General features: G+C 44.1%; 1 protein-coding gene across 1 annotated transcript; it reads left to right on the forward strand.

Moving 5' to 3' along the window:
- The first annotated feature begins 7,611 nt into the window (after positions 1-7,611).
- On the forward strand, positions 7,612-21,018 carry LOC123062989 (uncharacterized). Its single transcript, XM_044486692.1, has 15 exons — positions 7,612-7,863; positions 9,063-9,206; positions 9,330-9,492; positions 9,717-9,781; positions 10,665-11,618; positions 12,547-12,660; positions 12,843-13,133; positions 13,209-13,557; positions 14,513-14,529; positions 15,994-16,272; positions 18,823-19,008; positions 19,400-19,486; positions 19,591-19,649; positions 19,763-19,910; positions 20,221-21,018. Exons 2-15 carry the CDS (start codon positions 9,105-9,107, stop codon positions 20,302-20,304), a joined length of 2,898 nt encoding a protein of 965 aa, XP_044342627.1. The 5' UTR covers positions 7,612-7,863; positions 9,063-9,104; the 3' UTR covers positions 20,305-21,018.
- The last annotated feature ends 6,183 nt before the right edge of the window (positions 21,019-27,201 follow it).

Consider the following 27,201-nt stretch of genomic DNA (forward strand, 5'->3'; position numbering starts at 1 on the left):
GACGTCCCTCGAACTCTTGATCTAGCAAAGTGTCGAGGAAGAGTTCCGTCAGCAAGACGGCGTGGTGACGGTGATGGTGAAGTGATCTGCACAGGGCTTCTCCTAAGCACTACGTGAATATGACTGGAGGCGTCAACTATGGAGGGGGGCGTCGCACATGGCTAACAATGTTTGTTGTGTGTTCTAGGCGCCCCCTCTCCACATATATATAGGTGGGAGGGGGAGGGGGACAACCATGGGGCACCCCAAGTAGGAGGAATCCTACTTGGGGGCCTTATCCAATTCGCCCTCCCCCCACCATCTTTTCTGAAGAGGGAAGGAAAGGGGAGAGAGGAGGGAAGGAAGGGGGAGGCCGAATTGCCTCCCATTCCTTCTCTCTTCCCCTTTTCCTTTCCCCTTCCTATTCGGCCAGCAAGGGGGGTGCAACAGCCCATGCTGGCTGTTGTGTTTCCCCTCTTGGCCCAATAGGCCCAAATCTTTGTCGGGGGGGGGGGGGGTGCCCGGAACCCCTTCCGGTGACCCGATATGTACCCGGTACCCCCGGAACACTTCCGATGTCCGAATATCATAGTCCTATATATGAATCTTTACCTCTTAACCATTTCGAGACTCCTCGTCATGTTCGTGATCTCATATGGGACTCCGAACAACATTCAGTCACCAAATCACATAACTCATATAATACAAAATCATTATCGAACATTAAGCATGCGGACCCTACGGGTTCGAGAACTATGTAGACATGACTGTGTCAAAACCGGCGGATCTCGGGTAGGGGGTCCCGAACTGTGCGTCTAAGGCTAATGGTAACAGGAGGCGGGGGACACCATGTTTACCCAGGTTCGGGCCCTCTCGATGGAGGTAATACCCTACTTCCTGCTTGATTGATCTTGATGATATGAGTATTACAAGAGTTGATCTACCACGAGATTGTAGAGGCTAAACCCTAGAAGCTAGCCTATGGTATGATTGTTGTTATATATCTATCGACTATCCTGGCCTCGGTTTATATAATGCACCAGAGGCCTAGGATAACGAGAGTCCTAGCCGAATACGCCGGTGGGGAGAAGTCCTTGTCTTGATCGCCAAGTCTTGTGGAATCTTCCTTGTATGCGGCAGCTGTCCGAACTGGCCCATGAGTATACGGCCATGGGGGTACTCGGCCCAATCTAACAGATCGGGAGATGACGTGGTGAGTACCCCCTAGTCCAGGACACCGTCAGTAGCCCCCTGAACCGGTCTTCAAGTGAGGGACGCTCCTCGATTCTTCTGAACTATTCTTCATCTTCGGTCGTCGGTCTTGAAAACTGGTTCAACAAATCTTCTCATCTTCGATCTGGAGGATCGCCGAAGTGCATCCAAAGAGTTTACACGTCGGGTATCCGAGGAGCCCCTTTAAGTTTCCGGCCTTTATCAATGCCTTGTTATTTTTGTGCCACACCTCGGGTTTTGAAGTTGTTCCCGGGAGGCAGTGTCCTCTTGCGTCCGAGCTCCAACACCGGACTGCATCGAGGTATCTTTTGCAGCCGAGCACCAATGCCGGACTGCTTCCGAGCTCCAACGCCGAAATGTATCCGAGCTCCAACGCCGGACTGTGTCCAAGCTCCAACACCGGACTATATCCAAGATGTCATAGATCATCTTGGTCCAAAAAAGTTGAAGGAGTGTAGCCGAGCTTAATGCCGGAAATGCCCTCTATGGAGCTAGCCGCTAGTGCCCGAGCTTTATGCCGGACTGCTTCCAAGGTGGTGCACCACCCCGACCGCGGGCTGATTTTTGTGAATATTTTTAACTGGTGCAGTTTATTCTCTGCCGATGTATATCCAGTAGCCCTCAAGGTGTGTATCAGTCTAAAACCCGAGATGCGCCTGAAGGTAAGCATAAAACCACTGTTCCTAGTAGCCCCTAAGACTCAGGTCGATGCGCGAAATCGGCCTGAGGATCAACTCCTAGCTCGGCAGCATATATAGGAATAAAAACGCAATGTAATATATTAGAGATAATAGTGATCAGCGAACGGGCCCCTGAGAGAGGGTCGTGAGAAGTCGCCGTGATATATTAGCTTGATGCCAGATAGGTCTAGATGGTACTTATTGTTGTCCGAAGATGCGCTTTCCCATAGTTCGATCAAGCCGAACACTGAGCCCTTTGAATTTTCTGCGCTGAATAGGCAATGCAGTAGCCCTGAGACACTGGTCGGGTGGCAACACCAGATCAGGGGATCGATGTGCCCCTTTAATATTTGTAAATAATGAGTGCAAAGCCCAGTAGTCCCAGAGCCTTAATGTGGGCACGGGTGGCCGAATTAAGGATCGATATCCAGAGTAAAATCACAAATTATGTGTAATGATTCTAAGTATCCAAGTACTTTACATCATTATTTTGACTCCATTGCGACCGCTTATCAGTTGAAAGTGGACCATCGTCGGCCTCTACCCCTTAGATACTACGCAGGGTGTTTCCGCAATAACAAAACAACCCTTAGCCGACGTCTCGGTGCCCGAAGGCGGTTGTGTTAGCGAAAACGAGGCAATCAGATATGCGGGGTTTATAACTTTCGCTTAGTCATAGGAGCTTTAAACTGGGGAATCTAGCTATGAGCCCCCGGTTAGTGTTCGGCAACATCCGAGGTCAAGCCGTAAACACTTCGACCAATGTTATGAACGGCCCGTCATTTAACATAGTCATCGGATCGCTGACCAGTTTATGCCTATTGTGACAGTCAGTTTTCGGCTTTCTCCACTGAGGTGCTTAACCATGCGAGCTGGAAGCATAATCGCAGTGGTTCTCCCTTTGCACACCTAGCCGAACAAAGCGGAACGTAGGAGGCAAGCACAGGAGTCGGGCAACCCAACTATTGACCGAAGACACAATTCAAAACTGATGCATATATGGCAATATCCGAGAGTGTTTTTGCCGAATCTCTAAAGGTGTCCGACATTGCACTACGAGACTAATGCTGGAAACACACAAATAGTTTAAAAGTGCCATAGGCTTGGAAAACCAAAAAATGTCAGTGAAAACCTGATGTCCGAATAAGATCAAGTGTTCGGTGCCAATCTGAAAATTGGACTTTAGAAAAAAAAGTGCTTCTGTCGTGCTTTAACATGACACATCCTATCTCAAGACTTCAAGCGGGTCAGCCTACGGCTTCAACCTCCTATCTCGAAGATGGAGTACTTCTCATTAGGCCAGTTTAGCAAACTAAACTCTAGCGGCTTTGAGAGAGAAATTAGGCTCCCCGGCTAGTGACCACACACTCGTGTCGAAAAAAGGAGTGATAAATAATAATAATAATAATAATAACTTTGCAACGACTAAGAAGAAGAACACTTGTTATAAAACGTCTCATATAAATTTAAGAGCCCCCAAGTGACTTGGGTAAAAGAATTTTATGTATAATGATTCTATGCACCGAAGTACTTATATCATATATGTGTTCACCCGAACTTTAAACGCGTCTTAACCGACCGTCGGCTTCTCCCTCTTCGGTCAAGGGCCGAAGAGTGTTATGTACTCCACCTATCGAGAATATCGACGATGTTTCCGATAACCAGGCAATCATGCCATAAGGCTGTAACAGACAAAGCGCGCTCAGGGAACTTATGCTATATTACTGACGAAGTGTAAGAAGCATCTTCGAAGAAAATAGTACCCCCACTGATACCTTTCTTCGATTGCTCATTGCTACTATGAGACTTGTGCAATAGATTTTTGTACTCATGAGTTCCGTTGTGTGCCGACCATAATTGAAAACAATAAGAGCGTTAGCTTTCGGCTTCACCCAGTCTGAGGTCCGGCTTTGATGACCCGATCGTGACAATCGCAGAGGTGCTCCCTTTACTCCCTAGGTGAACAATCGGGAACTTAGGGGTAAACACAGGAGCGAGGCAACCCAGCTTGCAAATCGCTTAAGTCAACATGGTCCATATTGTGGCGTAATACACAAACAAGGGACGAAGCCGTACAAGTGTAATCATTTGCAAGAGGAAAGGCTTCATAAAGGAAGCCCCCAAGTAAACGGGGTATTTGAATTTGTGTGTGACAAACAAAGTTTTGACAAGGAATTTTTTTTACAAGCAACTTTTTTCCAAAAAAATATAATGCTTGGTCGAACCGAACAAGTTAAAAATTTAAAAGTTTGAGCATGAAGGCAACTTAGCTGGTTAATGTGTTTGGTATTGATGACGTGGTCTGAGCTTGATGCGGGACAAGATTCCATCCCCCAAGCCGGTCCCGAGGTGGCGGAGCAAAGAGCTCGGCACTCCGAAGTGGTGACATAGCACGGTCAATGCAGGGCGGCAGAGTGATGCCGAAGTCCCCGGCATGGGGTAATGAAGTGTTGACGAAGCCCCCCGTCGAGCCGAGGTGACATGGTATGTCAATACGTCGAGTTGACGATACTGCCCAACCCGGATCATTTTCCTGTGCATAAAAAATAGTGCAAATCGGAGATAGTAGTAATAATAATAATTTTAAAAAAATTGTTGCATAATAAATAATTTATGCAAAGTGAGTAATAAAAGAAATATGGCCTGGCGCCAAAGTCAATGTCGATGCAGGGCGTCGGCGTGATATGGTAAAGGCGTGGCAAATCCTGAATTCACAGGTCGGTCCGAGTTCCGGATGCGGCGTTCGCCAGACCATGTACGGAAACTGACCGAACCACTATGCGACCGTTGTTAATGCGGCCATCATTTGATAAACATGTGTACATATGATGGACAAACCAGAGTAATAATTCCTTGGGAAAAATGAACCCAAACAAGCAAAAAATACTAGGATTAATAGCACCTGGTTTATTTGTTGTAGCAATCCGAAGAAAGGTGATTCCCAAAATTGGGACTCGATCCGCACACTCATTGCCTGATAGGCGATAAAGCGACGGCATGGCGATGCTGGCAAAGGTTGGCTCGCCGAGGCAAAGCCCTCGGTCCAGCTAACGTGACGGAGCTGGTCGGCTAGTGACGCCGAAGTCTCCGGAGTAGGTTGATGAAGAGATGGCGAAGCCCGCGGTCCAGCCGAGATGTCGAAGCCTCGATGTCAGCCGATGAGTCGGAGTAGGTCGGCATGATGGACACCGGCTTGAAGAAGCAACAGTGTGGCCCTGCCGATGCAGGTCGTGACGTGGTCAATGCCGGCTTGATGAAGTGACCATGCGGCGATGCCGGTGTGCCCGCTCCATGTAATCCGTGGGGCGGCGATGTTGGTGATGATTTATCCTTCACAATGCCGAACTCTTGTTCAGCTTGCCGAGATGATGATCCGAAGAAGTTGAGCTCGGCTCAACAAAGTGACGACGCGTCTAGCGCAGGTCGGCGGTCTTGAAGCAATATTGCCGGACTGGTTTGACACCAGTATGATGATGAAGATGACCTCAGGGGAGGCTTAAAATTTTACGGGTACATGTTTAAAAACGACGCACAATACCCTAGAAGAGAACTCCTCTAAAAAGGTTGTCCAATATTACGTTCATAAAATAAACATGAACTCGAGTCGGATCCGTATTCGCGCAGAAAACAGATCCGAAAATTGGTCCACTTATTGAAAGGTTCCTGGAGTTTGAACCGTCGAATCGAGCTGAAATTTGGAGGGGTGGTAGATATGGGAATTCTGCAGTAGATCAACGGTTGGATCTTCCAAAGGACATCCGAGCTAGGCTCTGGAGACCACGCACTAAACTCGTCCAGATTCCCGTCCAGATTTGACAGGGCTCCGGTATATCGTAGATTGTCAGAGATTCCTCCATCAGAACTCGACGAAATTTTGCATGACTGTTGTAGACGTAATTCCGCACTATTCCACTGAAGCAATCGTCAAACCGACGCTCAAGGAGGCGATGACGACGGATACAAGTTCGCTGTCCATAAAAATAGCACGGCCGCCCAAGGACAATGTTGATGTTGAGCCCTCGAGCTCCATGGATGATTCCGCTATGATCATGATAGAGATCGGAGTTAATGTTGAAGAAGGCCCCTGTCCGAACATGAAGATCGGAGATGGAGCACGACCCTCGGTCGAGCCAAGGTGACCAGTCGAGCCGGCGACGAAGATGCCGACGTCGCAGTTGACCTGCAGGCGAGCCATTGATCCTTTTGCCGATCACACAACGAAACTCTCAATGAAAGCACCAATGTCGGTGTCAAAACCGGCGGATCTCGGGTAGGGGGTCCCGAACTGTGCGTCTAAGGCTAATGGTAACATGAGGCGGTGTCAAAATCAATGGAGGTAATACCATACTTCCTGCTTGATTGATCTTGATGATATGAGTATTACAAGAATTGATCTACCACGAGATCATAGAGGCTAAACCCTAGAAGCTAGCCTATGGTATGATTGTTGTTATATATCTATCGACTAGCCTGGCCTCGGTTTATATAATGCACCAGAGGCCTATGATAACAAGAGTCCTAACCGAATACGCCGGTGGGGAGAAGTCCTTGTCTTGATCGCCAAGTCTTTTGGAATCTTCCTTGTATGCGGCAGCTGTCCGAACTGGCCCATGAGTATACGACCATGGGGGTCCTCGGCCCAATCTAACAGATCGAGAGATGACGTAGTGAGAACCCCCTAGTCCAGGACACCGTCAATGACCGAGACACCTCTCCGGTCAATAATCAATAGCGGAATCTGGATGCTCATATTGGTTCCCACGTATTCTACGAAGATTTTTATCGGTCGTACCATGATGACAACATACGTTATTCCTTTTGTCATCGGTATGTTACTTGCCCGAGATTCGATCGTCGGTATCTTCATACCTAGTTCAATCTCGTTACCGGCAAGTCTCTTTACTCATTTCGTAATGCATCATCCCGTAACTAACCCATTAGTCACATTGCTTGCAAAGCTTATTATGGTGTGCATTACCGAGAGGGCTCAGAGATACCTCTTCAGTACTCGGAGTGACAAATTCTAATCTCGATCTATGCCAACCCAACAAACACATTCGGGGATACCTGTAGAGCATCTTTATAATCACCCGGTTGCGTTGTGACATTTGATAGCACACAATGTATTCCTCCGGTATTCGGGAGTTGCATAATCTCATAGTCGAAGGAATATGTATAAGTCATGAAGAAATCAATAGCAATAAAACTTAACGATCATTATGCTAAGCTAACGGATGTGTCTTGTTCATCGCATCATTCTCCTAATGATGTGATCCCGTTTATCAAATGACAACACATGTCTATGGTTAGAAAACTTAACCATCTTTGATTAACGAGCTAGTCTAGTAGAGGCTTACTAGGGACACAGTGTTTTGTCTATGTACTTCCACAAATGTATCAAGTTTTCGGTTAATACAATTCTAAGCACCTCCCTAAGCATTTACCATTGTACAAGACCTAAGGGTCCGCGATATAAAGTTCTGTTAGAGATGCTCTAAACGTCTTGCTCAGCACGCTTTGCTTACTCGGCTCTAATTTTTCCCGGACGTGAGCGCTCGCTCGCTCACCCCAATCTTTGCGTGCTCCAGAAGGCTCTCCCGTGCTGCGCCACTCCCCACTCCCCCACCGGCCACTTGCCTCCCAGCCGTCGGATCCCCATCCGGAGCCGATCCCGGCCGCCCAGCCCCTCCCACTCCCACCCCTCGAGTTCCCCTCCCCCCTTTTCGAAACCACCTCCTCTCTCTCTGCCTTTCGCATCCACCCTTCCCTATCGCACCAAAACGGAGCTCCCCTCCATACCGAGAACAGAAGAGACGAAGCAAACGAGGAGCGGACCACCGAGCGATCCCCCGCCTCCGCCTCCGCCCCGCCCTCGCGCGATCTGATCCGCCCGCCGGCTGCTCGGCCCGGCGGATCGGGCCAATGCTGCGGGGATCCGCCCTCCGCTGCCGCCGCTGCTGATCGTGGTGAGGTACGCTCCGCCCGATCCGCCCGATCGCCGCGTTCCTATGCTTATTTCGCGGTTGTTTTCCGGTAGATTTCGTGATAGGCGAGTCAATTTCAGCTCCGCGTGATCGGGCGCGCGGGATTTCGCCTGATCGCGCTGTATTTCGCGCCTGATTTCTGATTCGGTGCGAAGTGACGTCAGCAGAGCTGGCGGGGAGGGCCGGGGGGTAATTGTGGAAGAGCCCGCTGTGGTGCCGGATTAGTGTCTAGTTTTGAGTTTGAGGCCGCCGCTCGTGATGCGTGAGGTGATACAGAGCTCGGTTCCGCTTAATCACCGGCTGTAATTTCTGCTCTGGTAGCTTTAATCGACCATTTTTGCGCTGCTAGCTGTATCCTGGTTTTGTTGATTGTTCCGATAATTTATATCAGCGCATATTTAGGTAGTTTTTAGTTGTTTTTTTGTTGTTGCTCTGTTTGCTTAACTGGAGCTATATGCTCTCCATGTAGTAAACACAGTGGGGAATCCATGCTCAGTCACCGTATCCTTAAGCTGATTTACAGTGGAATTGACGGTCGAAGTGTGGATTGAACAGTAGGCAGAGCTATTTTCAGGCACGGGGTGCTTTCACCACTGATGAATTTAGTAGATTCTTGAATGTCTCCTGTTGATGTTAGCCCTTTTGTTAGTTTTTCTGGGGACGATTTCCTGTATGTAGGAAGTGCTATTGTTCAGGAACTGGCTAATGGGGTCTCGGCTAACCATACGAAGAACTAGATACTTCTGTTAATCTTGGAGGCATAGCTGAAGTCAGTTACTACCCCTTTAATCAGTAATGGGGAGAACTACCTGGAGAAAATATCAGTGGCTTCATTGATGATGCTTTACATACTGTTCTAGATTGCAGCCTGAAATGTGTTCATGAAATCTTGTCAGGTCAAAAGAGGAATATAATCAAGGAACTTCTGCTCTAGATTGCATTCCAATTATGCCATGTTTTTTATGTATATGAAAATGATGATTGATGAACAATTATCATCTGAATCCTTTTGTTTGCCACAGTTTTATTCACTACGACATGTTTTCCTCTTGGTGACTTTGTTCGATCAGCATTAACAATTGCTTCTGCTGTGTTACTATTACGTACTCACCTTCATTTTTTCTTGGATGGCTTTATACTGTAGTTTGAATTGATTCCATCTGATTTTAGAATTCCATTCTGGCAGGATTTGATTAGTACGAACATTGGATGAAGTTTGTACTGATCTATGGAAGTGGAAACTCTACAAGATGCTGAGGAGACTAAGAATGGAGGGAATGACTTTGAAGAGAATGGCAGTTTGGATCCCGTGGTTTACCAGCTAGTTCGGGTATATTCTAACTTTCTTAGTTGTACTGTATCTCTTTGGCTATATTTGAAGGTACATAACTCACTGTGATGTTTCCATTTGCTTATAGCCCTTTGATAAACGTTTTTTTTTCTTTTAAAAAAGGTTGAAGGTGATGGAACGCTTGTTCCTCCTACGGAGGACGAAGTCCTGCAGATTGAACAGTTTCTTGATGACAAGGTTGATCTGCCTTCTATTGATGATGTAGGAAATGTGGAGGATTTTTTTACTAATGACTGCATGCTTCTGAAGGAGCCTGACTTTGAAGGTGATGTCAGTATCTTTATTCAGTTCGAATTATTACAGTGCTATATCATTTCCTTTTGATGATCTTACTTCATTGGACAGTACAGTATTTAAGCTGTGATGTTGGGATGCAGTTTAGCCATACAAAGTTCATGTTTCATGCATCATATTGATAGTCCATACAAAGTTCATTAATTCAACCCCTTTGACTACTTAAGATGCTTACTGCTTATTAAACTTGTGCAGAGGGGTATTCCGAATTAGAGACTAATGGTGAAATACATACACAACAGTTTGATGCTGACCTAGAGGTATGTATGTTGCTTTTGTAGGGGTATCATTATTTGCCATGATTTTAAGCTTGTCAGATTTGCTATTTTACTATAGGTTTATTCTACTAGAAAATAGGTTTGGTGTGTACACATGATTCTTTCGGGTCATGTTTGAAACTAAATCTGACATGGTTTTCATATGGGCTGCCCAATTTCTATAAAATTTGCAAATCAGAGTTTGCCATGTTTAGAAGCATGATTTTGTTTCCTATATGATTCCTGCGTTGCAAACAGGCCTTGTCCATGACTTCAATAATATTACATTATATGCATATATGAGTACGTATTAGATCTAGTTTGAACAACCTCTGGAATTAGCACCAAGTATTGTCATCTAGTCAGCTCTGTCTTTCCTACTCAAGCAGCGCCATTGTCATTCATGCTTAAGCTTTCCTTCATATTTGGAATTCTCAAATATGTGTGGAAGATATTTTAGAACATGATTAATAATTAACATGGAGAAATGGAAGCATGTATCGGAATTGATATAGTGCATAGTAGACTTGAAATATAATCAAGTTTCCATGCCTAAACTAACAATAAATGCTATTTCTACTTTACCATGGTTTCTTTGTTGTGGTGCAGATAAAGTCTTTTCATGTGGCTAATAAGTGAGTATGCTGCTGTTAGTTTTAACCAAATCTCTCTAGACTAACAAATTGTGAGCGGTGGACTAAACTTGTTAACAAATTGCGGGCCTATTATCTGCATGGTATCGATTAATGCTTGAGCTCAGGGTTTGACAATTTATTGTTATTGGATCATTTGCTTTAAATATTTAAACCATCTACAAATCCTTCTTGTACACATTGTCTATGTTCTACTTATCAGTGAATTTAATTGATGCATATAAATTGCGCAGGTAGACAGGTTAAAACCGTCGGATGACTCGCTTGATATTCCCTCGAAGTGTACAGTTGTTCATGATCACAAACCAGATACGGAACAAGGCGATAACAACATTGTTCACCAGGACAATGCTTCCACCGAGACTCCAAAATCAACAGTATTAAATGACTCTTGCAGTGCTGAAAAAGAAAAGACCGATGCTTGTTCAAGATCTGTAAATAACTCATCTACAGGACCATCTGTCTCTGGAGTTACTAGTTCAGTTCCCGACTTCTCCATTTTAAGAGGAGAAGTCTGTTTGGATAATCTTACAATTAGAGAACTTCAGGAAGCATTTAGAGCCACATTTGGGCGCGAAACTACTGTCAAGGACAAGTTATGGCTCAAAAGACGGATTACAATGGGATTGACCAATTCCTGCGATGTTCAAAGTTCAGGCTGTGTAGTTAAAGATTATAAAATAGTTTGCAAGGATGCCAAATACGAGCTACCTACAATTGGAGGAATACCTAAGGCTGAGGTTGAGGCTACTTCTTTGGTTAGGTATCAAGTATTGGGTCCTGGAAATGAGAGAGATACACCATCTTGCTCTTACTATCGGAGTGAGGACCAACAGCGATCCTCCAATAGGCTAAAAGGAGTATCAACAGACAACGATGAATCAGAAGGAACTTTGCAGGATGAACAAGGCGCCGCTAAGAGACTTAGAAAACCAACAAAAAGGTACATTGAGGAGCTCTCAGATACCGAGACACTTGACTCCACTGGGAAGCTTTCTTCACCAGGAAAAAGGGTTGCACATGGTGAGGTGTTACTCAGACAACGGGTTACTCCTTTACAAGAAGTTGATTCATTGAGTATAACTTATCCTACCCGGAAGGATACTTTTGGAGGATTTAGTGTACATGTTCCTTATGCGTCAAGGATGAGAAGAGGGCGTCCTCGGAGAAACTTCATTTCATTTTTGGTAACAATCTACTTACTTTTACAGCTTTGCAATCGTCTGCCTTTTTTATTACTGCGAAGAGACACATACATTAAGTTACTACATTCTGGTAATGATGGTACATGTCATTCTCTTTATTTTCTTGAAGATGGATTTTGTTTATAGGGTATTGTGCCCTTTGTAGCTTTGTTCTCAGAACAGTTGAGACTTAAACAAAACACATAGCTAATACATTTTGGCATATTATTATCAGTATGGCCCAAGTAGGATAGAATCACTATACACTCAGCTGGCTCACATGCCAGATTCTCACCTAAGAAACTTGTGGTACTACCTCTGTTCCTAAATATACGACATTTTGGAAGTTGCATTTAAACTGCCAAAACGTCTTACATTTTGGAACAGAGGGTGTATATTTCAAGCAACTCTATTCAGTACCTAATTGAGTTATTATTTTTGTTCATTGAACTCATTACCCTATTTCGCTGCCTTGTCAATTCCTTCTGCCATTTTCTTAGAAAAATATGATAAATCTCTGAACCTTCATTACAACGTTTGACCATGCTGTCTCTTAAAGAGCTTAACATGTTGGCCTCACTTCAATACAAATCTTTCCTTGTGGATATCTCTACAGTCTGTGTCTGACATGTAGGTTAATGTATAACTGTCAAGGAAGACTTGCATTGCCATATCATGCCCAGTGCACTGTTAGAACAATTTAGACCAATTAGCCAACCGGTCCAAATGGGGAAAGCCTGAAAAGTACATACGATAGCCTAATTAGACAAAGTTAATGCAACCTGCCACATTGTTGTGCTGAGCCGTTATTAGTAATTGTGGCGTGTGTTAGCATTATTTTTGTATGTCTCACTAGATGTCACACATTATTTCTTGGATGTCTCACTAGATGTCACTAAGTATGCTCTTTATGTTATACCTTGAATAACAGGATGATGATCCACCTGTGGAATGTCCTGAGGTTCAGATGGCAGTTGAGACGATGTTGGGAAAAGATGGTGAACATGTGAATCATGCAAGCAGTGCCGTGGAAGTTCCACTATCGGTATGCCATATGCCTCTGATCATGTAGGACCACGTAGGAAAAATGTACACTTTAGAAGCTGATAATAACTAGCTAGAAATATATGTTGAAACACATATTACTTCAAACATTATTACTGAGCTGCAAATGCGGCCGTGTTTGGCATGCAATGATATGTTTTCTCTTGTCCATCTTGGTACTAGAAAAATGCTGAGAAGAAAGGAGGGCATATAGAAACAGCTGAGAAGAAAGGAGGGCATATAGAAACAGCTGATAACAAGGAGATTCATTCCATAGAGCCAGAGGATATTTGCAGAACTGATGCCAAGACGAAAACAAAGCGGGGTTTGAAGCGGAAGCATCATCGAGCATGGACATTGTCCGAGGTTCTGAAGCTGGTCGATGGCGTGGCTCAGTTCGGGCCTGGCAAATGGTCTGAGATTAGAAGACTATCCTTTGCCTCATATTCTTACCGCACCTCAGTGGATCTCAAGGTGGGTTTACTCTCGCAGTTCCTCACTCACTCCTTACGATTTGGTTTTCTAATGGATCACGCTGCCATTGTTTAGGATAAGTGGCGCAATCTGCTAAGAGCCAGCCAGACACAGCTTTCGCCGGAAAATGATGTAATTACTTCTCCCTTTTCAACTTATACGGATGTTCAACTTTTTTTCCAATCAGCTCAGTTATTCCCATCCTGTCCTGTTTGCTCCTGGATTACTGATTGCTCACTTTCTTCACTCTTCAATGGTGCTGAGCAGGGTGTTTGTCCGCGGAAAAGCAACCCTTCGATCATTCCAATACCACCGGCCATTTTGCTACGAGTGAAAGAGCTAGCTGAGCTTCAGCCGCAAGCCGGCAACCTGGCGGCGGCAATCAAGTTCTCAGGGCAGAGCAGCAAGGCGGCACAGGGGAGAGGTTCATCGGGGTTCCCGTGATCCATTTGCTGCAAGGCAAGTAGATGAAAAAACAAACATCCGAGAGAGATAGTAGGTGTAGTACGCTTGTGGACGACGAACACACTTATTATCGCGACGAAGTTGTTGTGATCGCGTTCTCCATGTGCAATGTAAATAATCTACCGCGCCTGCAAAATGCAATGCAATGCCTTCTCACCTGGTTTCTTTCGCAGCATGTATTTTATGTACAGTATGTTCATAGAGCTTGCCATACGTTCGAGGTAGGTCATACTGAAAGTATGCCTATAAGGATGAATATATCGGAAGTTTTCTTGCAAAAAGAAAAATGATGCATGTGCATCGGCAATGGAATGAAAACACAACACCGGGCGACTTTGAATCTACTCGAAGAAGATTACTGTCTGTACTCTGTACTGTAGTTGCACTCTGTAAAAGATGACACGGAGATTACTTTTTTTTTAGGGGTACATGGAAATTACTCGACCTTTGTGTCAAAAAATCACGACAAATTGGCCCAGTTAGCTGTTCAGCTCAGCCCATTTGTTACACATGACAAAAACAGCGCTGAAAACAATTAGCCCATCCAACATTTTTTTTTCTAACTGTGCCCAGTCCAACTTTTGTAACGTGGGCTGCTCGCACGGGACCTGCCGAGGGCCACGAACCCACGGCCGCGTTCGATGCGCCGTCGGGGGCTATAAAACCTAGGAAGCGCCCAGAAAGGGATCGATCTAATCTAATCTAATTAGGGCAGGCGGAAGCGAAGGGATCTGCGCTGAGGGGAGGAAACGAAGGATCCGCTCGTGCGCGTGCTATCTGCCTCCCCGGGTACGGATCTTCGAGTTTGGCCGACTTTTGATTTTGAAATGGATTTTTTTTCTTCATCTATTTGGCTATTTGAAAGATGTTTTTTCATAGATCTGTTTTGTTTTAGGTCATGATTTTGTGTTTAGATGTAGATCTGACAAAGGTATGATAGATTTGAAGTAGATCTGTTATAGTGGGTTCATCGTTCCATGATGCAAGGCGTACTATAATTCGCTAAAGACAAGGATTTGGTCAACAATTATTTTAGTGATGTGTAACTTATGTGATATTTATAACTATTTTTTAACACGGTTCTAATGATATAATGTTTATGTCACATAAATTATACTCCCTTTGCCCGGAAATATTTGTTGGAAGGATGAATGTAGCTAAATGTATTTTACTTCTAGATACATCCATTTCTCCAACAAGTATTTCCGTACGGAGGGATTCCTATTTTAGTAGAGTAATTGTTCATCAAACTCTTGCCTACACAAATCATGATGCACCTTATACTATGAGACAAGTAATAATTTAGATAGTAAAAACAGTTCAAGAAAGTGTTAGGTAAACATCTAAGCTTTGGGTAAATATCAAGATGGGATGTGACCTAGAGGATGTAATTGATTCACTCATGGTATTATCAATAAGTCCTCCTTGGATCGAAGTATTTTAATCCATACGAAGCCCTTTGGATCAAAGATTTTGCGTGGACATTCTCTCTATAAAATTGTTATATGTTATGATAGTCTCATTCTTTGTAGAATCCAATGCTTTAAGAATCATTTGTTTCGCAGAGGCCATAAGATTAACTCTTAGTTATAAATTGAGATTTTGTTCCAGATTTCCTCACAGTACCAACATTCTCAATCTGAACCACTTTGGTATTTTCTTCATTTTGACATTATGGACACATATCGAGCCAATTTCTTATGTGACACATCCATGGGCCCGTCAGGGAGGCACACAACCTTTTAGGAGGCCTCTCACTCGCTTCCTCCAACATCTGCCTTTCTCTCCCTGCACTCTTGATTCCCATGCACAACTATGGAAAATGTATAGATGGTGACTTATGAGGAACCACACCATCGATGTTGATTCTCTGCATGATGTTTGGCCAACCTCTTGCAACAACTTGCTTGGTCTTCTCAACAATCACTACTTTTCTTATGTCTTGTCAATGTGCACTTTGTCAAAGTCGTGCTCAAGCCCACTTGAAATTGCTGAGCTTACTCTATTCTTTATGAGTGCACATGTTTGTGTCTCATTTTGAGCCGAGTTTGAGATTTCTCTAAGGTGAGCTTGAGCTTGCTAGCAAGCTCTATTTCAAACTTATCTTTAAACCTTCTACCGATCTTGACTTGACCTACCAATTGTTAGAGCACTGTTTGTTGGTAGATCTATTGTATAGGCCCTTTGGTGTTGTTGAATTAACAAAGTGGATCCCCATACCAATGGGATTAGCTATCTAAGGATGAGATGTGTCTCCCCTTGATTCCTTTTCTATATCTACATGAAGAGTATTCCACTAGATATGTACCATCTTCTAGCCCACTTGTTGAATTGCCACAATAGCTAATCCATATCATTGTTTGTATTCTACTACTTGCAGTACCAAATCTTTCAGATGTCAAGAGACTCTTCTGAGAGAAATGTGTCTGGAATTGATCATATCAAGCACTATAAAAACATTATCTCTGAGTTGTTACTCGGAAAAGAAGGCACATTCTCTACTGGAGTTGCAAAACAAACTGAAGTTGTTATGGCCCAATATAACCGCAAAGCGGGTGAAGATTCTCTTCCATTATTCATGGAAGAAATTAGGGGCCTATCAAAATGTGCCATGGAGAGATTAAAGCATGCTCTCCATAAGGTTTTTACAATCCTCAATGATGAAGTTGATGAGGTACAAATACTTCACATTTTAGGCTTCTATCCACTATGTTCCGTGCCATTCCTCAAAATGAGGTTTTTACAATCCTCAATGATGATGTTGGTGACCTGTTAACCCGCATACTACATTAAGTTCCATTAACAACTAGTCCATCCAAACACCCGATGAATTGGTCGACTTGATGCTACTATAATGGGCATAGGAAGCGATGGAGTTAGGAAAGTACGGAGTTTATCTCATTTTTTTCTTACAAAATCTACCTCTGGGAACATGCACAATGGGCTAGTGTTAAATGTGTTGATTCTATTGGTATGCCTAAGGTTGTGAGGGTCTTATTCATTTGGTTCATTTAGGGTGAAAATAAGACCAATATCATAGAGTTATTATCATAGGCTCTAACAAACAATTACAATGTGTTTGGGTGGTAATCTATACCCCTATATAGTGTGAATAACTTTGAAAGTTGGTCGTTGGTGAAGCCAATCCGACGGTACAGAGATGGCAAATCCGAGCACTACTGGCCGTTGGATATCATCTACATTCCACCAGATTCTGCCACATGTACAATCTAGAAGACTCCATGGTTGAACTTAAGCATAATGCACAAACCTCAAAACACAAGCACTTCTCCTTTGTTCTAGAATCTTCCATATCTTAATTGCCCAAACTTTTTTTATTCTAAATGAATTGTCACTATTTGTTTTTACTTTATGCTTTACAATGCACAATTCCATGAATCTTAAAATAGATTTTTTTTATAAAACTAATTAATTTTGAATGAGATGAACTATAAGAATTAAACGAACATCTACATCATGCATATATGACTCAAAGCTTACATGCTATAGTGTGGTATTTATTCATAATTTGGTTACCAAATCTCATGCGTGCAATGCACGTGTACCTTACTAGTTAGAGCTAGGGAGGGAATGGAAGGGGTACATGACTTGAAATATATTGTTTGGTTACGGGTTGGGAATTGAGAAGAGATTAGGCATGGGAGTTGGGTAAGGGTTCGAAGTTGAAAGGGAATTGATTTAGTGATCCATCTTGACACTTCATCATAACATACATTACCTTCCCTTATCTAGTCCCTTGTCAATTACCACAAACCAAACTAGGCAATATAGTTTCTCTTCAAATTCCCACACAAAATTTCTATTATGTACCAAACAAAGGATTGTAAATAAATGGATGCATCCATTTCTATTCTCAATACAACACCCTATTCTAAACTCCCATTCCCCTTCCCAAATATTGCCAAATGCGTTGTTAGTTAACGAGAATCTCTTTCCTTGCTATTGTAGGCTTAAACATAGGCATAGGCAGCTCGATTCAGTAGGCCTAGCCTAAAAACGCAATTGTTGGGCTGGGCTTGGGCTCCAATTTTCTGCTTGAAATCCTAGAAAAAGCACAAGCATGCAAAATATATAATTTATATTGAAAAAACAGATGCAATAGTTCATGGATATTCCATGTCATTTAGCAAACTAGCAACTTTACACATATGGCTAAATTTTTACTGATAGAGCTATATTGCTATATACTAGTACTATGTGCTCGATAGATTAAAAAAAGTCAACGAGTGCAAGTAGCAAGGTTAGCGCATATTTATAAGGGTGTGCTACGCGTCCGCCCATTGATCTTCTTAAAAGATCGGCTGGGTCATGAGTCGTCCGATCTATGATGCGTATGATCCCTCTTCTTTGTTTCCCCACTGCAACTTGACCCTTGTCGCAATTGCAGCAAGTTTCTTGTTGCAATTGCAAACATGACTTTTTTTTGCGAGGTTGTAACTTGACCCTTTTGCAACAAGAGCCTAGTTACAATTGCAATAGGGCCCTTGTTGGAATTGCAAACATGGCGTTTTTTGTGAAACTTTATTTATGAGGCTGTAATATGACCCTTTTGCAACAGGAGCATTGTCACAACTGCAACGGGCACTTTCTCGTGGCCGTTTCCGCCATCGGGAAACATAGTCGCGTTTTACAGTCGTCGTTCGCCGCCGTTGTTGCAAAGAAGGAAGAGGGAGGAGAATAGGAGGGACACGATTGGGGAGGCTTGGCTTGTCTGTGTATTCGCCGGAGGCGGCTTACGGATCGGGGAGGCAGTGCATGGACGATCTGGGAAGAGTCGACGATGGAGAAGAAATAGAGGAAAGGAATATGTGGCTGTCGTTGCTCGTGCGAGGATAAGGGGTCACCTGGTTTGACTCGCCGGGAAGGACTAATCTTTTTCTGTTGGTTAGGCGGTTGGGCTGGCCGGGAAGGACTAATCTTTTTCTGTTAGTTAGGCGGTTGGGCTGGCCCACGATAATCCTCTTGTGTTAGTTGGGTGGTTGGGCAGCCCATGATAAAATAGACCTAGTATCGATAGTCATATTTCAGCCATGTCGAACCTAGTAGTTTGTTATTTCTTTTTACTCCAATGTTTTAAGGGTTCTCGATCTATCTGTCTACATAAGCTTCTGAAGTTACAGTACTATAGTTATTAACTTAAGATTCTTTGATATTGCTCAGGCAGAACTGCTGTGATTTGTCTAATATCTAAAATTGGCTGCAGATATTTGGTTACATTTTCGCACTATCTGAATTTAGGTCTGAGAAGTTGCCGTCAAACCATGGAAGCGGATCGTATGAGGACAGTATCGCCCCACCAAGTGTTAAAAAACAGAAAACTGTGACAGTTTCTACAATCGATGCTTATGAAGAATCGCATGGTCATATTGATTCAGATATCTTTGCACAGGTGAAGAATCTTTGTTCTATACCTAACTGTTATGCTTAGGCGTTTCGTTCAGCCAATCCAACATTTAATCTTTGAAAAATGGAAGATTAAAGAGAATACCCTCATCCCAGCTACCTTTTTAAGAATCGGATGGCCATTAATGCAAATAGTGGATGCAATTTTGTTGCCATTTTTGTGAGGGGAAACTTAAATACTTATTGTACCCACTTGCAATAGCCAACCATAATCCTGCCGAAAAAATAGGTGACTGGTTTTGTTTGTTGGTCTTTCATGTCAAATGATGTGAGAATGAGTTAGGCTATGCACCAAACCAGTGGTTCCATTATAAGAACATTTTCAGAAATTGCCAAAGCAGTAGCAGCCTAACAGATGAGGCTTTTGCTTCTGGCAGCTCACAAGAGATATCCGGCTGATAGAAGAAAGTGGCAAAACACGTCAAGAGGCTGCAAAGATGTTCTCTGATGGGTTGCTGCGGAAGGTATTCAACATGGCATGTGGTTATGAAATATCCTTTGTCAAATAATATCTTACACATATTTTTCATGAGTTATTCTAAGGATTTAAGTGAGACATTTTTTTCAGCTTGCTGAAATGGAGCAAGGTGTTTATGATTTACTGGACACAGTGGCATCCAAGTGCAGGTATCATATGTCGCTTGTCTCAATTTGAGTGATATGCTTACTTATGCTGACTGTCAAGATTGTATATACATCTACTATATGCAGAAATTTATTGAATTGCTGCATACTGTCAGATCTATGACCACTCCTGAGAAGATTGAACTTGGTAGGCGCGTCCGCAAACTCCCAGAGACGGCACTTGATCACATGGTGGAGGTAGTTAAAATGAGGAGACCTGCAATCTCGGTTTCTGATAAAGTATCATTCAACTTAGGAAGACTGGTACTCAACCTATCTGTTCCTACTACTTAATTTTACTTTTAAGTAAATGACATTGGTCATGCTACTTACTATTACGCCAACCATGATTCTGCCATGTAGATATGTTTGGAATTTTATTTTAGTCTTTATGAAATTATGAGAGGTACATACGTGTTATGTTAGATGCAGGCTTCAAATGACAGCATGTTTTGCGTTAACTTTGCTATTAAATTTACTTGTTTGCAGAAGCTTCAAGTCTCGTATATCTCCACTTGATTTACTTTATTACGTACTATATTCACCATATCCTCACTTGCTTCCATTTCCTTAGGATGACACAACTTTGTGGAGACTGTACTACTATGTGGAAACTGTGTTAAAAGCAAAACAAGATCGGACGGTCACCCCTCCCTAGATGTTCCATGCGCAGTAACTGCCGGTCCATCTAAAGTATCGTCCAGGTTATACTATGGTTAGTTTTAGTATAATCCAGTGTAGGTGGTGGTAGTGCTTTGCAGAAAGAAATACATTAGCTTCAGCTAGCTGCCAATGCAACATCTCTGTTGTACCTGTATGAAGATAATACTAGCAGGAGAGTAGCATCAAAAGCGACATCATAACCGCTATCTAGAGCTGCAGAAACTAGTGCACTGACCACTATGGCACTGGTGACAATTTTGTTTTTGCATGCCATATTGCAAATCAATCCTGGTCAGCTCCTGCAGATATTCCACTCCACTATTATGGGATTACGCCTTCTCATTTTATCATATTGCCTCTTGTTCAATGTTTCTGCAAAAGTTTCAGCAATGGAGGCCTTTCTGTGCGCGAAAGATATCGGGTCAACTTCGCGACTCTGGCGACAATTCTTTGTGTTTGGTCCTTCTCCAGCAGATGATCTGGAAGGCTCGGGCATAAAGAATCGACGGGGAAAGCCTCCTAGATTGTGTGAGTGGCCGGTGGTTGAGTGCTGCATTGCGTCAATCAAATCTCGTTCGGTTTGTGTTTAAATGAGAACATTAAAGCTCTCGCCATGTTGTTCCTTTATTTTCCTCTTTGAAAAGGCGTGAGTGATGTGCTTTGCTGTGAGATAATCGAATATATCGATGAGAGTAACATAACATTTTAATGGTGTTGCTTTTGTACGTAGCATATTCTAGTGCTCTGATAGGGAATCCGTGATATGGATACCATGTTATCAACTTTTGCTTTGGGCAGTCGCGGATGGGCAATGAAATTTTTGTATACTTATGTGATCAGCTGCAAAACACGTCGTCTAGCAAAAAGAATGCCCAAGAGACACCCACGTCCATCAATAAGGTCTTTGTGAATCAAACACCTAGGTATGCAGAAATTCTATGTATTTCAATTCTTTGTTTTACACATGCATTCTTTAAATTGGGAGTGACCTTATGCTTCGTTGGGTAGCATAACACTGAATAATAAAGCTATACATTTGATCATCTGTATATTATCTTTTCGGGAATGCTATTCTTACCACTTCACGCAAAGCCACTGGTTTTACAGAAACTTTAAGTGCTGTGAGAGGCGGAATAGAAGTGGGAGTAACTGTCCTCAAATTGAACTAACAGAATTCATAAGGCTTTACGGAAGGAGTATCTTTTCTCTACTCTTATAAAAAATTGAGTTGGTGATAATGATGTGTCTGTCATCTTGTAATATAAACCGTCCGATTTATATCTGACAGATAGAAAGCAAACTATAATAATTTCACAAAAAGATATCTGCACCTCTCTCCACATTTCCCTCGTTCATCCTTATCCTCCACAATCTTATTGTTGAGCAATTAAAAAGGGAAGCCTCTAGAACAATCTAGCATGGTGGTCGCTGCTGGCATCGTCCATCTCATGCCTCCGCTCAATCCGACCATCAATCACCACCACGCCCCACGCCCCACGCCCCACTCCTTCTCGCCTTATCTCTCTTCTTTCTTGAGATATCATTAGTTTCTACACATGTGCTTACTTCTTCATAGATCAATCATAATAGGTATTTTGTGCAAAAAAAATGCATCTTGATGTTCGATGCAATGCATCATTCTTGAGTCTTGACCCCTGAGAAAAATAATGAAAACATGGCTCTTTGACAAAACCACCAACGCACGCCGTCGCGCGCGCCTGCTCTGCATGCGGCGGCCGATGGGGTCAGCAGACAGCAGTTGAGCACCGCGTCACCCAACTTCCCTGACATTTTGGCCTAACGGAAAAGGCCCGGGCGCACCATGCCGCCGATCGATCCATGGAGGCACCTGCATGCCAGCGTGCGTGCATGACGACGGTGCAAGTTACAAACCCAGGAAACGGCGCACGCGGCCGCCCGGCCCGATCGGTCGGGGGCAGCGCCACATGCCACGGAGGCGCCGTCACATGCTGCTCCTGCCGGGGCACTCGACCATTTTCTTTATTTATTAGCCGGTAAACCACTTTTTTTTATCAACAAGTGCATTAATTAATACTACTAGCCAGACACGGAAGAACATCAGGTGTAAATAAAATGACGTTGGGGCGCAAAAGCGGCCTGACGCCGTTCAATCGTTTTTCCTACCCTAGCCGCCGTCATCAGCCAGGCGACTATGGACGCGATCTCTTTCCACCGATCTCCACCGGCCAGGGCACTGGCCCCCTCCCCCCTTGTTGCTGCTCCGGCGGAAGGAAAGGAGGGGAGGGGGGTTGTAGGTCATGGTGCGTCGTTGGGGTGGTGGAAGCGCCGCGCGGACGAATATTTGTCTCAGTTTCACTCCCACATTAGTGGTGCCTTTCATGACGGTGTCTCGGAGTTGATGGCATCGTGTGTCTGCCGATACTTCAGATCAGCAACGTTAGGGTCCATGGATGGTGTTGGCGAGGCGGCGGCGGCGACTTCATCAGGTGTGTCTCTCCTTTTGCTTTGTTCCCGTTGTTGTGGCGTTGTCTCCGACATCATGGTAGAGCAGGGAGGTTTTGTCGTTCAGGAGTACGCGCGGACGGTTGTCTACGTAAATGACAGCTGGAAGATGGAGCATTTTGTGCTGCACTAGTAGAAAACAGGGTTTTGGTCCAGGCCGGGTCAGCCCATTAGTCCCGGTTCAGTCCAGAACCGGGACCAATGTGGGCATTGGTCCCGATTCGTGAGCCCAGGGGGCCGGCCGGGCCACGTGGGCCATTGGTCCCGGTTCATCTGGACCTTTTGGTCCTGGTTGGTGGGATGAACCGGGACCAATGGGCCTCGCTCCTGGCCCACCACCATTGGTCCCAGTTCGTGGCTTGAACCGGGACCAAAGGCCCCCCTTTAGTCCCGGTTCATGTCACCAATCGGGACCAATGAGGTGCCTATATATACCCCTCGCTCGCGAGCAGAGCATCCCAGTGCTATGTTTTTCTCTGGCCGAGGGGGAGAGGGCTTTGTGGTGCTCTAGCTCACCTCTTATGCACATGAGGTGTTCGATGGAATGCCCGAGCCAATTAAGCTTTCTCCTCTTGAAGCTCGACCTTCAAGCTCCATTTTCCTCGAGATTTGTCTAGATTTAGCGGTCCGTCACGCCCCGTCCCCGTCTTCACCGCCGTCAATCACCCGCGCCGATCTCATCACCGACACCACCATGGTGAGCCTCTTGTTGTTATCTTCTTTCTGAAAGGAAAAATATTCTTACTTGTATGTTTAGATAGATACTTGTATCATTTTTTTACATTTATTATTGCATCTTATATAGTGCGATGGTTTTGGTATTCGCCCCCGTCGGCCCTCGTCCTGTCTATGATTCGGATGTGGTATGTATATTATCTTTATAACTATTGGTTCATTTATTGTTTATGAAAATTATGCCGACCAACGTGACATAGATTTTATTTATCTAGGATGTATGTGAATCGGAAATGCCAACCGACCCTATTGTCGAGAGGTTAAATTTAGTTGAAGAAGAAAACAATTTTTTGAAGGAAAAAATAAAAAAAATTGAGGAGGAGAAGATGATATTGGAGTTGCATGTTGCGGATGTCGTCGATGATCACAAGATCAAGATGGATGCAATGCGCTTGAAGATTAGAAAGATTAGAAAATATGCCATTCATACCGAGGCTTGGTATCATTATGCCGTTGGATCAATTGTTACCTTGGTTGCGATTATGATCGCATTTGTTTTCGCATTGAAATGTTTTACATAGTTTCAATGTATGGTTTAATTAATTAGATGCTCTGGAGAGCTATATGTTGTTAGATGAGAACTATGTATGCACTTTGGTTTTAATATGATGATGAACTTCTATTAATTTGGACACTTAATTATATATAATGCACGCAGATGAACCGGCAATGGATGTACGGTGACAGACACACCCGCGAGTACATTAAGGGCGTGCATGAGTTTCTCGATGCGGCTGAGGCAAACAAGCAGAATGGTTTTATGTGCTGTCCATGCACTGAATGTGGGAATACGAGGTCTTACTCTAACCGGAAAATCCTTCACTCCCACCTGCTTTACAAGGGTTTCATACCACACTATAATGTTTGGACGAGGCACGGAGAAATAGGGGTTATGATGGAAGACGGCAAAGAAGAAGACTACGATGACAACTATTAGAGCTGCTTCAGCCAGAGCATGCCTTGACGGCTCCTGCCAGCTATCCCGTGGATGCTATCACGGAGTCTCAAAATTGCCACCTTATGACGCAATGGATGAATTTGAAGGTCAAGGCAGCTGTTGGCTCTGTTTATCCTACTGAACCCGACGCAACTTTTCACTGCCAGCCGATTCCAGAAGGATATGCTAGGGTGATGGTGGATGAAATAACAGAGGGATTTGAGGACCTCCAGCTTGACCACCCTACCGGTGAAGGGGAAACTCGGCTGGGGTCTGCTCTAAAGACTTCATGCCTATGGCGGAAGGAGCTCATCAACCTTCCGAACTGGACGCCTCCGCCTCCTCCTCCTCCTCCGGCGAGTCAGGGCACTCCGCCTCCTCCATCGCCTCCTCCTCCGGCGAGTGACGATCAGGGCCCTCGGCCGGCTCCTTCTCCGGCGCGTGGCGGCATTCCGCCTGCGCCGGCGCGCCCGAGCAGCCGGCCTCCTCCTTCTCCGCCTTATCAGCAAGGGCGGAAGAGACCCGCCGCCGCTCCGGCAGCTGCTCCGGCGCGTCGTAGTCCTTCTCCTCCGCCTCGTAAGCAAGTAAAGAAGACAACCGCTTCATTTGCTCGGCCGGCGTCTAGCAGTACAACCAGAGGCGGGAGGACATACAGATTCGGTCCTTCTCTGAAGAGTCCATAGAAGTTACCGTACGAGAGGACCCCGGAGGAGAACGCGAAGATCACGCGAACCGAAGTGGATGACTGGTTTCAAGGGTTGAAAGCAAAGAGACATCCACCTCCGGAGGAGAAGGTAGATCCGGTGAAAGTGAAGCGCACTCCGGCTGCCCTGGCAAAACCACCCAAGTCTCCGCCGAAAGGCAACTATGAGCGCATTATTGCAAAGACATGGGCCGAAGCGGAGCGGTGGGAAGTACAGTCAGTGATCAAAGGCTGAAAGAACGACAAGCAGCTGGGAAACAAATTGCCCAGCTCGGCGAACAAGCGAAGCAATCGTGCCCCCCGCTCAAGGTGCCTATCGACATCGTCGATCCGAGGATGGTGCCCGGTTATGGCAATGTTGACGATTACCTGCCCGACGATGTACATTATGATCTCATGGAGGTGCAGATACATAAATACGAGTACGGGAAGCCTCTCGTCAAAGATGAAAAATCTTTAACAACGATGATGCGAAGATTACATGATTGGTACTTGAAAATCTGCAGAGAGTCTGGGGGAGGAGTACTTTGTATGCGAGAGTTAAACCGGAGCATGACCTCGTTGGAATTGAACTGTTGCCTATTCCATTTGAGGAGTTCTATCAGTTTTTCAATCAATTGGCCCTCGATAAAATAACGATCACCTGCTACTGTCTGTAAGTACTACTACTTCTGTCATTAAGTCTCTCTATATAGCTCATCTCTTTCATTGCATGTATTTATAATTATCCTCACTATATTAGACAGATTGAAGATCGCCGAATTGAAGAAAAGACAAATCGGTGATATTGGGTTCGTTAACACATATCTCATAGATGCAACTGAGGTTGAACATCGTCCCGAAGATACCGAGGCCAACTTGCTACGATCATTCAAAAAAATGAAAACAAAGATATAATATTCTTTCCTTACAACTTCAAGTGAGTGTACTGTCTTGTGCATATTTGGTCTCCCTTATATATTAGTACAGGTTATAGTAATGTAATTGATGAGTTATGCATGCATGTGCAGTTTCCACTATATTCTCCTAGAGATTAGGCTTGAGCAGGGAGTAGTAACCGTCTTGGACTCTAAACGAAAAGATCCCCAGGAGTATGCGGACATGACTGAAATCCTCAAGAAGTAAGTTAAATCGATCATTATCCACCATATCAGCAACTTTGTTCATTTCCTGATATCAAGTAATTGTTTTCTTTGTCCGGCAGGGTTTGGAGAAAATTCACCAGAAAAGTTCCGGGACTGCCGAAGGAGCTGGAATTTAGACACCCGAAAGTAAGTACTATAGTAGCATGTTCCGCGCATCTCCTAGCGATTCAAGCGCTAATTTCATCAATACCATTTAGCATTCTTGCTTATCAGTTTGATTGACCTCTATTTCTTGTAAAGTGGTTGTGGCAGGAACAAGGGAATGATTTCTGTGGATACTACGTCTGCGAGTCCATCCGCCACACGACCTGTGAGCGGGGCGGGTACTCTGACGAACAATATGAAGTACGTAAATAACAACATTCACAATTTTATTTTATTACCATCATTTGTGTTGAGTTTCATTCATTCATATATATATATATGTATTGACCCCCTTCTTCAAATTAGATGTTTCGGAAGCGGGATGAACTCCTAGCACCAGCTCGCATGCGAGCAATTCAAGAGGAATTGGCGGCATTCTTTCTTGACCACGTGATCGCTGAAGACGGAGAATACTATGTGGACCATGAGTCCGTATGATTATATTTGTAAGAGATAATTATTGTATATATGTAGCCGGTAGTGTCGGATAGATATACGAGAACTTGTTGTTCGACCAATCTCTCGGAGAAGAAGAGGTGGTCGATATCACTTCTCTCTGTATGCATATATGTTCATGACGATCTTCTGTTTTCTTCGTTTGCTTACTAGCTAGCTAGCGTGTCTAGTCCTCTCTATACGTATGTATAGTGCGTAGCGTCGACCAAGCACGGACATAAGAGAGGACACTTCTCTCTATTAATTATAGCTAGCTAACACAATATATGAAACACCTAAATTAACCCC

The sequence above is a fragment of the Triticum aestivum genome, chromosome 3A (assembly GCF_018294505.1).
Source record: "Triticum aestivum cultivar Chinese Spring chromosome 3A, IWGSC CS RefSeq v2.1, whole genome shotgun sequence".
In the NCBI taxonomy this organism is placed as follows: domain Eukaryota; kingdom Viridiplantae; phylum Streptophyta; class Magnoliopsida; order Poales; family Poaceae; genus Triticum; species Triticum aestivum.